Source organism: Macaca mulatta, chromosome 13 (assembly GCF_049350105.2).
Source record: "Macaca mulatta isolate MMU2019108-1 chromosome 13, T2T-MMU8v2.0, whole genome shotgun sequence".
Taxonomy (NCBI): Eukaryota; Metazoa; Chordata; class Mammalia; order Primates; family Cercopithecidae; genus Macaca; species Macaca mulatta.
In genome coordinates, this window is record NC_133418.1 from 25365498 (window position 1) to 25381685 (window position 16188).

Here is a 16188-nt window from a genome sequence, read left to right on the forward strand (position 1 = left end):
TTGCCAGTAGAAGTGCTGGCTCTCTCCGCCATTCCCAGGAGCTTTCTCCCCGGAGAGCCTTCCCCTGGGCAGGGCAGGGCAGATCTGTGGGAGTCAGGAGAGGCTCCTAGAGTGTTGTCCAGACTAATAACACTCAGGGCAAAGGGCCCTAGTGGGGAAGAGCTCGAGGACCCTGGCCTTTGCCCCCTCATCTCTTTCCAGCCCTTCACCTGCCTTGTCCATCCCTGCCAGCCAGCCCCTAGCCTTGGCCCCTCTTTGCTTCCTGAAGAGGCCAACCTGTCCCTCAGTCACTACCTGGTCAGGCTCCCCCATCTCAGCCAGAATGGATGGCTGCTCAGGCCCCACACAGGGCCCACCTCATTGGACAGGGCCAACCCTTGTACCACATTCCAGAGCACTAGCTCCCCATGGCACCACTTCCTGTCCCCTGGCCACAAACTCTCCCTAGAAGATACCAGCGGGGTCCCAGAGTACAGCCTCAGTGGGCTCCACATCCAGAGGGACCGAATATCACGGGTCTGGGACTCATCTTCAGACCTCTTTCAGAAAAGGCTGAATTCTTTGAGCTTTGCTTTTTCACCTCGGCACTATTCACAGATCCCCCCAACCAGCCTCCCCACAACACAGCCCATCTGGACTCTCTCTCTGCCCCAGTGATGTTGGGGGAGATGTGGAGGGGGAGGTGTATTTATTTGAGCACCGTCCTCTCTGACAGCACAATTGTTAGTGGTCTGTCCTATGTACGAGGGCGGTGGAGCGTCTCAGGATGACGAGGGGTGCCGGTGGGGTGAGGGAGGCGGCAGGGTGGTGGGAAAAGTCTTCCCGGGAAATCCTGAGAGAAGGTTGCTCCCTACCCTACTGGGAGAATTTCTGGGGCCTGGGAGGTGATGGAGCAGGAAATAGGTGAGGATGAAACAAACACACGTCTGTCCCCATTTGGTTCAGGCTCCTGGCAGGAATGCCAGTCTGTGGCCGGGCCACAGTGGAAGGCCCAGAAGGCAGCAAGCGGTGCCACCTTCATGGGCATCTGTCCCAGGAAGCTGAGGCTGTGAGCAGCTAGTGAGTGGTGTGTCCAGCAGCCCCAACCTCCTTTCTCAAGTGAGTCAGTGACATGCACCAAGCACTTGCTTTATGCCAGGCTCCGTGCTGTATCCCAGGGACAGAGACCTCAGGGCACAGTCCTGCCTCCAGGAGCTCAGAGTCCCGGCAGGAGGCAGAGAAGAGACAAAGAGAGACAATGAAAGTGGAGAGTCCTAAGGGAGGTAGGCTGGGGGGCTTGGTAGTCAAGGGTGGCTTCCTAGAGGAGGTGACATGGGCTGGTCCCTGCCTTTCAGGGTCTGGTCATAGATAAGACTGGGGGTCAGCTGGGGAGAGCCAAGCAGGCAGTCAATTAACCAGGACTAAGTGACCTGGTGCCTGATGAAGGGCTTATCTGCTGGAAGCACAGATGAAGGTTTCAGTTCAAACTGAGGGTACTGAGTGGACCTCCCTGGGGTAGCTTTCCACTAGACTCAACTCTCTGTGAGTTCTAGAAACATGTTAAGGCTACAGAACTCCAGACTTGCTCCAAGAAATCAGAGCCTTAAATAAGCCAGAACAGGGGCTATGCGTGTACCCCTTGAATTCTAGCTGTGTGCTCTCTGATGCCATAGCCACTCACCACGAGTGACCATGGAGCACTGGGAAAGCAGACAGTTCAAAATGAGATGTGCCAAAGTTAAGTACACGTGGCATTTTGAAGACTTCATACAAAGAAAAAACATGAAATACTCCTTATGTGTGAAAATAGTAATATTTTAGATATTTTGTGTTAAATAAAGTATTTTACTAAACTTAGTTTTACCTGTTTCTCTTCACTTTTCCAGTGTGGAGACTAGAACATTGAAGATTATGTGGCTGGCATTTCTCTCAGGCAGTGCTGTTCCTGTTCACACCTGTGCTGCTCTGGGTCTAGCACCTTGTGGGCTCTCGCCTTGTGAGTGCTTCTCCTGGGTTCACAAGGAGACCAGCGGCAGCATCACTGGCACAGAGGAACTGGGCTCTCGCCTTGTGAGTGCTTCTCCTGGGTTCACAAGGAGACCAGCGGCAGCATCACTGGCACAGAGGAACTGGGCTCTCGCCTTGTGAGTGCTTCTCCTGGGTTCACAAAGAGACCAGCGGCAGCATCACTGGTACAGAGGAACTGCGGCCAGATGCAGCTAAGCCCGGAGAATCAAGCCCTGGAACCGTATAAACTCATTGGTGACTGGAAACTGGTCTCACCGTCCACTAAGAACAGGTTCGGGAATAAACGAGGATGCAGCCCTTTTCCTATTCGAAACTCAAGTTAGAAAACCCCCAAACCTGGGAACTCTCAGAATGTGTTCTCTCTGCCATCAGGGAGCATTCAGAGATATTATTGCCACTGCGTTGAGCCCGACAGAGATGCAGCCGGCCAGGACTTCAATTCTGAGCTGCTTCCTCTCCCACCTTGCTGCTGAGCCGATGGTTCTCAGTGATCAGACATAATAGAATGGGGTTTCAGCACTGAATTTATTCATCTGTCTATGTAATTAATGCATTGTCTGCAGACACCAGGCTTTCCTTTCCTGGGAAGTCTTTTCCTTCCCTCTTTGGATTCTGCCTCGTCTGCACTGGCCACGTGCACTGTCACACTTCCATCCCTCTCCAAACACCATTACAGATGTTTATCTGCTGAGGCCAACTTGGGTACATTTGAATACTAGGTTATATTGGAGTGTTTTGCTGTGCTGCAATACAACGCAGTTACTAATAAAGCAAAGGCACTGAACCTATGTTTAAAACCGCAGCTCATCTGATTACTGGGTTAGTGGAGAGTGAAGGCTGATGCAATCCTAAATCTGGCAGCTTCAGCTACCAGGTGCAACAGGAAGTGAGCAAAGTCAGGCATCGGAGAAGCAAGTCACAAAAAATGGTTGTCATGGCACCAGTGAAGTCTGAGGGCTGGAGTGACATCTTGGGTATGTGGGACCTGACTCCTGCACCCCAGTGCCAGGTACACACAACTGCTCAATATCAGTTAGTCAAAGGAACTGACAAACTCAGTATCAGTTAGTCAAAGGGTGGAAGAGTTGATTAGAGAATGCTCAGGCCCTCTGGATCCTAGGGGCTTCTGCCATATCTTCAGAGACAGAGATGTTGCCCGAGATGGCTGGGAGCTGGCGTGGCTCTATCAGTCAGGTCTCAGTGTTGCTACAAGCTGGCCTGGCACCCACAGCCAGGCCATGATGTTCTCGTGTGGAACAGTTTCACCAATATCAACATCAGACAAGGCCACTCTGTGACCACGATGAAGACAAAACCGAGACCATAATTGCACAGACAAAACCTACTGTCCACATCACAAAAACTGGCCACCATCATTAACGAGTAACTGCCCCTTCTTTACCAATGGTAGCTTTAGGCTCACCCCATTCTTCTTACTTTCTAGGTAAGAATTGTTAAGATACCCAGTTATAGAGGTAGCCCTGCTTCCTGAAGGTATGCAATCCAGAGCTAAGCTCTGCTTCCTTGGGCCTAAACCCTAACGGTAAGATAACTGCAGCTTCCCAAGGCATGTGATTTCCCTTATTCAACGGGTAAATGACTCCAGCTTCGTTCAACTGTGTGTGTTCCTGAATGGTCTTTGGCTAAAAGGAATTAACAGTCCTCAGCCATAAATGCCCCTTCGCAGGCTAGCAATGCCTCTGGTAGCCACTGTGCCTAAATCACAGGGAGAAAGGAGGAAGAAAGGAAACAGACGAGAGACAGAAACCAACGGTTGTCAAGTTCCATTCCAGGGTGACAAAGAAAGGTGACTCCTACAAAGGGCACTTTCCTGTGGCCCACCCAACGCTATGTGCAATGTTCTCCTCCTTCCTCCTAACAAAGAAAGTGCATCAGAAGACAGAAATGGATTATTATAGGATTAACCATGAGCTACACACATGACCCAGCCACTCACTAACTCCAGTGCTTTAACAAATTACTTGTCACTCAAGTTACAACTTATGGACACAATTAAGGAACACAAACTATTCCAAGCCCTATAACCACCTTGAAGTAGGAACAAGGCCTAGAGCCAGAGAAGTCTGGTTGGTCTGCTTTCCAGTGGGTGACCTGAACAAGTTACTTAAACTAAGCCTCAGTTTCTCACTCAGCAGATTATAAGAACAAAAACACCATAAAGATGTTGTGAGCTCACAGGGCAAAAACCCAAATAGTGCCTGGCACACATTCAGGTTCAATATGATAGCTCCCTGCTTCCCCTTTATCCTTGCCACTTTAGGATAAAATTTGAAACTACTGAAATATAACAGTTCCATTAAAATAGTACATCAAAGCAAAGCCCTGCCCCTGAAATAAAAGATAGCTTCTTGGAACGATTACTCCAAACTTAGCTCTTCTGTGGAACTTGCCTGTCTCCATTAGAATTTTCCCACAAAAAGTTGCAACACACCATCCCTGGCACTTCTTGAGACCAACATAAGAGTATCCTCCCAGACACTACAAAACCCCCAACCTGAAGACCAGGGGTTCCAGGGCTGGCTCAGTCACTAACTAGCTCTGTCTGTGACAAGTGACTTATCCTATTCAGGCCTCTTTCTCCGCCGTCAACTGATGGCTTATTTAATGAGAAGTGCTTTAATGGAGTCAAAGCCGGCAAAGACTGCACGTAGGAAGCTGTCACCAGAGTCATCTGTCAGCCACTTTCTCCATACATGACTCACCTCTTGCCCCCCTGCCCACCGTGTTCCTCCACTACACCATTCCTCTGTCCAGGTGCCTGCCAGGCTCACCAGGCTGGAAGCCCCTGGAGCACAGGAGGATCTTACTCATCTGTGTCCCATCCTCTCCCTCCCACTAGTGCCCACTAGGAATTGGCCCATGATGGGCGTTCAAACAGTCTGATCAATGAAGAATATAAAAACTTAATGAGAGGTTGTAGCTGAAACCAAATTGAATCGATTTTATTCGAATCAGAGTGATTTTGCTCCTTTGATACCTTCCAGAAGTGTGACTGCTTACCTTGGTTATAACCATTTCTCAAAAACCAAACTTGCAGCTCACCCTTGTCCCTGAGATTCATCATTAATCACATGTACTGGCATGTGGGTCACATGAAAAAAATTGTTTTTTCCATCTAACTCCCCAGAAAGATCGCATTTAATGAGTTTTAATGAAGAATCTTTAGTCGAAAGGTACCTTGCTGCATGTGTAAAGCAGAGCAGGTGTTTTGTTTTCTTCAAGAGACGAAAACCTAACATCAACATTCAAAGGAACTTCAGATCCATCACAGGTGCAAACGCCTGTGAAACCCACAGAACATTTACATGTGATGTGGTGCATGCAGGTGTTTTTCAGAAATTCGGCTTAACTTTGTTGTTTATCTTTATTCCTAAATTTAATCCATGCCACAAAAGCTTTAAAGGATTATTTCAAAAATTAGTTCTATCGAGATCTCAGCTAAGTTGTAGTGCCCGTTTTGTGCAAAAATTATGACCCAAATTAAAAGAAAATAAAGCACTCCTGACAATACGTTTCCTAACAATATGTGAGGCAACTATTTTTAAAGAGCACCTTGAAAGTGAAGAGGGATTCTGAAATAAGCATCTTTAATGCCTTCTCTCCTGATTAACTTCTATTTTACAACTTGATTTAGCAAGAATTTAGATGCTAACATGGCTGATCATTATTACCGAAGCATCAAAATAGAGGGTAAAATGAGGGAAATGACTGTTCCAAGTATCGTGCAAAGTTAGCAAGGGGAAATCAGGGCTCTCAGCATCAACACCCTTTAACAGCAGGATGGATTCCTTTGAGCCTTGTCTAGAATGCTCACTGAGCTGGTCAGGCCTTTCCTTTCCCTGTCTATGAGGCTCTTTTTTGGAGAGCTGTTTATTAAGCAGATTGTCTGCAGATTACAGAGTTGGGGGTGCTAATGAGGAAATTCAGGTTACCTGTTTTGCTGCATATCAGCTTCCATGACTAAAGAAGGTTTGACTAATATAAAATGTGGAGATAATTTGTGACTTTTGTTCATCTGTGTTACCCTTCATGTACGAAGAAAATTAATACCTTGCCTGACAAAAGGCTACAGCGTATTTCCTTAGATAACTGACTGACATATCTGGAAGACAGCTCTCCCAGAAATAATGAAAGTAGTAACCTATTCTTTGGTTCAAGATTTCTTGAGTGAATTCCACCCCTTATCACAGATCTGATGTACGCTGGGTGGGCAAAACTGATTCCCCTCCCATCTTGGCTTTCCTTCTGTGGCCATTTAAATTTAAATTCTACAATAAAGACAAAAGAGTCAAAATGGCACCACACTGTTTTATTTAAACCTGCAAACAATATAAAGAGGTAAGGACTTCTGACGCCAAACCATGCAAGTAATAACAAAAGAACAGAAAAAAATATTAACAAAAAGAAAATCATTAAAAATAAAACAACAAAGTACTTCACATTTCACAGCAGTGCTTTGGCAGTACTGGCAAACATTTCTGGTCAACTGCTTCCAACAGCAGGGATATGAAGAAACCCCCAGATCTTACCAAAAGTATAACCACATTTTCTCCCTGATAGCTTACATGCCAAGTCATTCCATACCATACAGCTCCACTCCACAGTTTTATAAACCTGATCTTAAGATGTAACTAGGTATTATGTGTGCTCACAATGAAAACTAACTAAAAACAAAACAGAGGGTAGCAGACAAGTAAACAAAGTTTCCAGTAAGGCATCAGGAGATCACTGCTGGCTGGGCCCCTCACTTTACCAGCTTAAAGAAGTTTTGATTTTTATTTCTCAGCAAACCCAATATTCAGAAGCTTTACCAGCAGACTCAAGTCAAAGGTTTTAAATACAGTTCAGCTCTCCCTTTTTTTTTTTTTTTTTTGGTAAATATTTCATATAAAACATGAAATCAAGTTCTACTTTATTTAAAAAAACTGAATATTTTAATAGTAAAAATATATGTTTATATTTCTCTTTTTAAAAAGACATTTAATAACAATACTTCATAAGACCGATTTAACTCCCCTCCCACTCTCCCTCCCCGCCCCCCCCCGCCACCAGTTGTCCACCCTGGCAGAGATACATTAAGGCAAAGGCTCCTGGAGAAGTACGTTCACCTTGGCTGTGGGCTGGAGACTCAAGGTGAACACACTCTGCTCCTTGCAGGGTCAACAGAAAGGCTTCTCCCTCATGTTCACTGAGCCATCCTGCATCCCAAAGTAGACTCTCTCAGCCATGTTGATGAATAGGCCTGTGTCCACCACACCTGCAGGACAAAGGACAGAAAGAAACATTAACGTTTCAGTCTCCTAAAGCAAAATCAAAGACTGCAGGGTCACTAGAAGCAACTGTCATACACAGCATTGGACGAATGACAAATCTAAAGCCTTTCTCTCCCACACAGCAATGAAAAGAGATTCTGATTATCTTCATTTCTTCTTGCCACCTCCTTTTCCCCTCCCACTTTGGCCTTCTTTCTGTACCCAAACATGCTAAGCTTTGTCCTGCCCTGAGGCCTTTGTTCATGCTGTTCCCTCTGCCTGGGCCAGTCATTGTCAAGCACTTCAAGGGGCTGGCTTGTCTCTGTCCTTCAGACATATCGGATGGCAAGTCATCCTCTAGAGATCCTCCATGACTACTCCAACCAAGGAGCCCCACTACCAGTTATTTTCAATCACACCACCAGCCTTGAAAGATTTCCTCGGAATGGGAGGAGATATTGGCAAAGCACATGCCTGACAAAGGACTCATATAAAAAATATAAACAATTTACAAATCATCAAGAAAAAGACAGAATCCCCATAGAAAAATGGGCAAAAGACTGAACAAGTACCTCATAAAAGAAGCTATCCAAAATGGCCAATAAACATTTTAAAAGATGCTCAAATTCATTCACTGAAAGGAAATACAAATTAATATTACAAGATATCACTACACACACACTGGAGTGAGTGTAATGAAATTTTGCTGGGATGCAAAGACACTCATACACATTGATGGTGAAAGCTGAGCTGGCAAAAGCACTTTGGAAATGTGAATACATCTTCCAAAGCTGAACGTATTCATACCTAACCACTCAGCAATTCTACTCCTAGGTATACCACTGTTAGGCATACATATGGTCATCAAAAGACATGTGTACGATGCTCATAGTGGCGCTTTTCCTGTTAGCTAAAAACTGAAAATACCCAAATGTCCATCAAGAGTAGAATAGAGGCTGGGTATGGTGGCTCATGCCTATAATCCCAGCACTTTGGGAATGAAGCCCAGGAGTTCAATGGAGCTCCAGATGGAGCTGATGGAGCCCAGGAGTTTGACACCAGTCTGGGCAACATAACATAGAGATGGCAGCTCTACAAAAAAAATACAAAAATTAGCCAAGCATGCCGGCACATGCCTGTAGTCCCAGCTACTCGGGAGACTGAGGTGGGAGGATCGTCTGAGCCCAGGAGCAGAGGGTGCAGTGAGCCATGATTATGACACCATACTCCAGCCTGGGTGACAGAGCAAGGTCCTGTCTCCAAAAAATAAAGAAAGAGAAAAAACTAAAAGAGTAGAATAGATATAAACTTTTTTTCACACACATACAGATGATGGAATATGATTCAGCAGTGAAAATTAACAACTACACACAACCTTTACCAAGAATATTTACATACACACACACATACTTCAATGATATAACACTTTAACTGTAAGAGAAAAGGTATAATGAACCAGGTATGCATGGAAACACACCTGCACACACTGCTGGTAGAAGAGTAAGTGAATACAAGCTACAGACAGCAATTTGGTACCATCTAACAAAAATCACAGACGCATTAATCTTTTCATCCAGTGATTCCCTGCTAGCAAAAATCTGCAAACGTAAATGATCACTAGTGGTGATCCAGTTAAGCAATAATGTTACATAGCTAAAGTGGAATACATTCAGTTATTCAGAAAAAAAAAAAAAGGAACAAGGAAGCTCTTTTATAAGCCAATGTGTAATAATCTCCAAGACAGGCAAAGCAGGAAACAGAACATGTATAAAGCAGGCTACCACTAGTGTAAAAACGGGTGGGGCGGGAGGAGTTTCAATTTGTGTGTTTATTAAAGTCTATCTCAAAGGCCACCCAATTTTGGTAACACTGGCTGCCTCCAGGTAGGGTAACTAGTTGGTTGGAAAAGTGGCAAAGAGGACTTGCCATTCTTTAACTCATAATTTTAAACTACACAAATTCAAAAAGATAAACACAATGAAAGCTTGCAGGAAAATGGCGGACAGGAGACAGGACTAATGTGCAGCGCCCACTTGGATAGACAAAACAGTGAGTGGGGATGCACATTGTGAACTTGTGCTCCAAGAACCGCCATAGGAACATACCAGGAAAACCAACAGAATTCACAGACCCTTTGAAAGAAGTGGCTTGCTGCTGTAAACTCCACAAGACAGCCAAAAAACTGTGAGTTCCCAAAGTGTGAGAGGGGGAAAAGTCAGCCTCTGAACATACATCCCCACTGGGGAACCTGAAAAATCCAGATCACAGAAGCTGGATTTAACCCTACCTAGAGCTGAAATGGATTTAGAGAGCTGAGCAAGCTATAAAAGTAGAAACAGCAGCAGGAAGAGCTATGCAGACACTCCCAGTTCCCAGCTTGAGCCCAGGGAAGCCATCCCTGGCTTTATTTCACAGGGGTCCTTGGGGAAGAAAATGCAGCCAGCAGAACTGAGGAGGGGCCACACGGTGAAGGAAGCTTCTAGCTGAACTTTGTAATAATTTCAACTGAGCACAAATTTTTCCGAGAAGAAGCCGGTAGGGGACAAATGGGAAGTGCAGATACAAATGAAGAAGCCACAGCCGAAGGTGCAGACAGGCAGGCAGGGGTGAGGCCTGAGAGGCCTGCTTGCTTTCTCAGTAGGGAGGCCTATAGCCTGGGCAAGATCTCAGCCCTGCTCACCATGGTGGGGCATGGCGGGAGTGAAACTGGCCTTGCTGGCTGTGTGGCAGCTGGGTGGGGTCTGTCACTGCTGCCTTTCTCCTACTTCCCTGGCAGCCTGTATGACGCAGAAGAGGCAGCCATAATCCCCCTGGGAACATAACTCCATTGACCTGAGAACTACCCTCCAACCCCCTCCCCAGTGGCCACAGCAAGCTCCGCCCAAGGGAAGTCTGACTCAGACCCACCTAACTCTGCCCTAACCTGATGGTTTTTCTCTACCTGCCGTGGTAGCCAAAGACAAAAGACATAAACACTTGGGAGTTCTATGGCCCTGCCCATTACCTAAGAAACCAAAATACTTATCCTGGCCAACATAGACAAGCTTGTATCCCCACTATACTACTGCAGCTGATGCTTTCTTGAAAGCACCACCTCCTGGCTGAAGGCCAAGCAACTCAAGCCACTACAGAAACTCGTAACAGAAAAACCCGGCTCCAAAAAGGAGAAAACAACAGCTAATTCCACTGCCTGTAACATCCTGGCTAACCAGAGATCCTGAGTCTGTCCACATGACTTCACTGCTAGCATAAATCAGCATTCAAGAAAATCAGTGTACTAAACAAAAATACAACCAGGGACTCCCACAGAGTCCACTTCACTCTCCTGCTCCCTCCACCAAAGCAGGTGCTGGTATCCACAGCTCGGAGACCTAAAGACAGATCACATCACAGGACTTTCTGCAGACATTCCCCAGTACCAGCCTGGAGCCTGGTAGCCCCACTGGGTGGCTACACCCAGAAAGGCACAACCACTGCAGTCCAGTTCTCAAGAATCCTCATCCTTAGGGGAAGGCGAAGAGCACCCCATCAAAGGATCACCCCATTGGACAAAAGAATTTGAACAGTAGCCCTTGGGTTCCAGATCTTTCCAATGAAACAGTCTACTCAAATGAGAAGGAACTAGAAAACAAATTCTGGTAATATGACAAAACAAGGTTCTACAGCACCTTCAAAAGATCACACTAGCTCTCCAGCAACAGATCCAAACCAAGAAGAAATCTCTAAATTGCCAGATAAAGAATTCAGAAGGCTGATTATTAAGCTACTGAAGGAGGTACCAGAGAAAGGTGAAAACCAACTTAAAGAAAATTTTAGAAGACTCCAGAGAAAGAGATGTCATAAAGAAAAGACAATCAAACTTCTGGAAATGAAAGACACACTTGAGAAATGCAAAATACACTAGGAAATTTCAACAACAGACTAGAACAAGTAGAAAAAAAGAACTTCAGAGCTCGAAGACAAGGCTTTCAAATTAATCTAATCCAAGAAAGACAAAGAAAAAAAAAATCAAAAAACTGAACAAAGCCTCCAAGAAATTTGGATTATGTTAAACAACCAAACATAAGAATAACTGATGTTCCTGAGGAAGGAGAGAAATCAAAAAGTTTGGAAAGCTTATTTGAGGGAATAACTGAGGAAAACTTTCCTGGTGTTGCTAGAAATCTAGATATCCAAATAAAAAAGCTTAAAGAACACTCAGGAAATTCATTGCAAAAAGATCACCACCTAGGCATACAGTCATCGGGTCATCTAAAGTAAGACGAAGGAAAGAATCTTGAAAGTTGTCAGGCAAAAGCATTAGGTAACCTATAAAAGAAAGCCTATCAAATTAACGGCAGATTTCTCAGCAGAAGCCCTACAAGCCAGAAGGGATTGGGGTCTTATCTTTAGCCTCCTTAAACTAATTATCAGCCAATATCCAGCAAAACTATGCTTCATAAATGAAGGAGAGATACAGTCATTTTCAGACAAACAAATGCTGAGAGAATTCGCCACTACCAAGCTAGCCTGACAAGAAATGCTAAAATGAGTTCTAAATCTTGATACAAAACTCACAATAAACCTAAATAGAACCTCCTTAAAGCAAAAATTTCACAGGGCCTATGAAACAATATCACAGTGCAAAAATAACAAGGTATCCAGGAGACAACTACCATGATGAATAAAACAGTACCTCACATCTCAATATTAACGCTGATGTAAACTGCCTAAATGCTCTACTTAAAAGGTACACAATGGGCCGGGCTCGGTGGGAGGCCAAGGCAGGTGGATCACCTAAGGTCAGGAGTTTGAGACCAGCCTGGCCAACATGGTGAAACGCTGTCTCTACTAAAAATACAAAAAAATTAGCCAGGCTTGGTGGCAGGCACCTGTAATCCCAGCTACTCGGGAGGGTGAGGCAGGAGAATCACTTGAACCTGAGAGGCGAAGGTTGCAGTGAGCCAAGAATATGCCATTGAGGCCGGGCGCGGTGGCTCAAGCCTGTAATCCCAGCACTTTGGGAGGCCGAGACAGGCGGATCACGAGGTCAGGAGATCGAGACCATCCTGGCTAGCACAGTGAAACCCCGTCTCTACTAAAAAATACAAAAAAATTAGCCGGGCGAGGTGGCGGGTGCCTGTAGTCCCAGCTACTCGGGAGGCTGAGGCAGGAGAATGGTGTAAACCTGGGAGGCGGAGCTTGCAGTGAGCTGAGATCCGGCCACCGCACTCCAGCCTGGGCGACAGAGCGAGACTCTGTCTCAAAAAAAAAAAAAAAAAAAAAAAAAGAATATGCCATTGCACTCCAGCCTGGGCAACAAGAGTGAAACTCCGCCTCAAAAAAATAAAAAGATACACAATGGCAGAATGCATAAAAATCTACCAACCAAGCATCTGTTGTCTTCAAGAGACTCACCTAACACATAAGGATTCACATAAACTTACTGTAAAGGGGTAGGAAAAGATATTCCATGCAAATAGAAACCAAAAGCAAGCAGGAGTAGCTATTCTTCTATCAGACAAAACAGACTTTACAGCAACAAGTTAGAAAAAACAAAGAGGAACATTATATAATGATACAAAGATTAGTACAACAGGAAAATATCACAATCCTAAATATATATGCACCTAACACTAGAGCTCGCAAATTTATAGAACTGTTACTACTAGACCTAAAAAATGAGATAGATGGCAATACAATAATAGTGGGGGACTTCAGTACTCCACTGACAGCACTAGACAGGTCATCAAGACAGAAAGTCAACAAAGAAACAATGGACTTAAACTATACCCTGGAGCAAATGGACTTAACAGATATCTACAGAACATTCCACCTAACAAGTAAAGAATATATGTTCTTTTCATCAGCGTGGAACATTCTCCAACATGACAGGCTACAAAACAAGTCTCAATAAATTTTTTAAAAATCTAAATTATATCAAGTACTCTCGCAGACCACAGTGGAATAAAACTGGAAATCAACTCCAAAAGGAACCCTCAAAACTACAAAAATACATGGAAATTAAATAATCTGCTCCTGAGTGATCTCTGGGTCAACAATGCAATCAAGATGGAAATTTAAAAATTATTTGAACTGAATAATAATATAGATACAACCTATCAAAACCTCTGGGATACAGCAAAAGCAGTGCTAAGAGGAAAGCTCATAGCCTTAAATGCCTAAACCAAAAACTCTTTTGAAAGAGTACAAATAGATAATCTGAGGTCACACTTCAAGGAACTAGAGAAACAAGAACAGACCACACTCAAACCCAGCAGAAGAAAAGAAATAACTAAAAGCAGAACTAAAGGAAATTGAAACAAAAAATACAAAAAAGATAAATGAAACAAAAAGCTGGTTCTTTGAAAAGATAACATTGATAGACCAATAGTGAGATTAACCAAGAAAAGAAGAGAGAACATCCAAATAAGCTCAATTACAAATGAAATGGGAGCTATTACAACCAATACCACAGAAATACAAAAGATCATCAAGGCTACTATGAACACCTGTATGTGCATGAACTAGAAAATCTGGAAATATACAAGCCTCTTAGATTAAAGCAGGAAGAAACAGAAACTATGAACAAATCAATAACAAGCAGCGACACTGAAACAGTAATTTTAAAAACTGCCAACAAAAAAACAGTCCAGAACCAAACGGATTCACAGCTGAATTCTATCAGACATTCAAAAAATTGGTAGCAATCCTACTGAAACTATTCCAAAAGATGGAAAAAAAAGGGAATCCTCTCTAAATCATTCTATGAAGCCAGTATTACCCTAATACCAAAACCAGGAAAGATCATAACAAAAAAAGAAAACTACAGACCAATATCCCTGATGGACATAGATGCAAAAATTCTCAACAAAATACTAGCTAACCAAATCCAACAGCATATCAAAAAGATAATACAGCATAGGCGAGTGGGTTTCATACCAGGGATGCAGGGATGGTTTAACATATGCAAGTCAACAAATGTGATACAACACATAAACAATTAAAAACAAAAATCATATGATCATCTCAATAGATGCAGAAAAAGCATCTGTCAAAATCTAGCATCCCTTTATTATTAAAACCCTCAGCAAAATCAACATAAAGGGGGACATACCTAAAGGTAATAAAAGCCACCTATGACAAACCTACAGCCAGTATTATACTGAAAGGGGAAAAGTTGAAAGCATTCCCCCTGAGAACTGGAACAAGACAAGGATATCCACCTTCACCACTTCTATTCAACACACTACTGAAATCCTAGCCAGAGCAATCAGACAAGATGAAGACAGGGCATCCAGATCATTAAAGAGGAAGTCAAAAGGTTGCTCTTCACTAATAATAGGATCATATACCTAGAAAACCCTCAGGATTCATCCAAAAAGCTCTTAGATCTGATAAATGAATTTAGTAAAGTTTCAGGATACAAAACCAATGTGCACAAATCAGTGGCACTGCTACACACCAACAGCAACCAAGCAGAGAATCAAATCAAGAACTCAACCCCTTTTATGACAGCTGCAAAAAAAATAAAATACTTAGGAGTATACCCAATCAAGGAGGTGAAAGATCTCTACAAGGAAAACTACAAAACACTGCTGAAAAAAACCACAGACAACACAAACAAATGGGACACATCCCATGCTCATGGATGGATAGAATCACTATTGTGAAAATGACCATATACTGCCAAAAGCAATCTACAAATTCAATGCCATTCCCATCAAAATACTGCCATCATTCTGCACAGAACCAGAAAAAACAATCCTAAAATTCATATGGAAACAACAAAGAGCCCACATAGCCAAAGCAAAGACTAAGCAAAAATAACACATCTGGAGGCATTACATTACCTGACTTCAAACTACACTAGAAGGTCATAGTCACCAAACAGCATGGTACTGGTATAAAAACAGGCATATAGACCAATGGAATAGAATAGAGAAGCCAGAAATAAAGCCAAATACTTACAGCCAACTGATCTTCAACAAAGCAAACAAAAACATCAAGGGGGAAAGGACACCCTATTCAACAAATGGTGCTGGGATAACTGGCAAGCCACATGTAGAAGAATGAAATTGGATTGTCATCTCTTACACAAAAACTCAAATCAAGATGGATCAAAGACTTAAATTAAAGACTTGAAACTATAAAAACTCTAGAGGACAACATTGAAAAAACCCTTCTAGATACTGGCTTAGGCAAAGATTTCATGACGAAGAACCCAAAAGCAAATGACAAAAACAAAGATAAATAGGTGGGACTTAATTAAAATAGGGAGCTTCTGCACAGCAAAAGGAACAGTCAAGCAGAGTAAACAGACAATCTACAGAGTGGGAGAAAATTTCCACAATCTATACATCTGAAAAAGGACTGATATCTAGAATATATAAGGAACTCAAATTAGCAAGAAAAAAAATCCCATCAAAAAGTGGGCCAAGGACATGAACAGACAATTCTCAAAAGAAGACATACAAACGGCCAACAAACAGATGAAAAAATGCTCAACATTACTAATGATCAGGGAAATGCAAATTAAAACGAAGATGTGATACCACCTTACTCCCGCAAGAATCAAAAAATAATAGATGTTGGCGTGGATGCAGTGAAAAGGGAATACTTCCACACTGCTGGTGGGAATGTAAACTAGTACAACCGCTATGGAAAACAGTGTGAAGAAGATTCCTTAAAAAACTCAAAAGCAGAACTACCATCTGATCCAGCAATCCCACTACTGGGTATCTACCAGAGGAAAAGAAGTCATTATATGAAAAGGACATTTGTACACACATGTTGATAACAGCACAACTTGCAATTGCAACAATATGGAACCAGCCTAAATGTCTATCAACCAATGAGTGGATAAAGAAAATGTGATACACACACACACACACACACACAAACACACACACACAGCATGGAAGATTAC

At 43.3% G+C, this 16188-nt stretch overlaps 1 protein-coding gene and 1 long non-coding RNA gene across 2 annotated transcripts in view; one reads left to right on the plus strand and one right to left on the minus strand.

Annotated features, from left to right (window-relative positions):
* Window positions 1-972: 972 nt before the first annotated feature.
* LOC144333722 (uncharacterized) lies at window positions 973-6692 on the plus strand. Its single transcript, XR_013402661.1, has 2 exons — window positions 973-1098; window positions 1866-6692. It is a non-coding gene; the product is annotated as an uncharacterized LOC144333722 (long non-coding RNA).
* Window positions 6693-7028: 336 nt separating this feature from the next.
* The window catches only part of RPIA (ribose 5-phosphate isomerase A), a 53596-nt gene continuing 44436 nt past the window's right edge, over window positions 7029-16188 (minus strand). Inside the window, 1 exon segment of the mRNA NM_001258126.1 lies at window positions 7029-7285. Within this exon segment, the coding sequence (NP_001245055.1) occupies window positions 7188-7285 (98 nt within the window). The 3' untranslated portion in view covers window positions 7029-7187.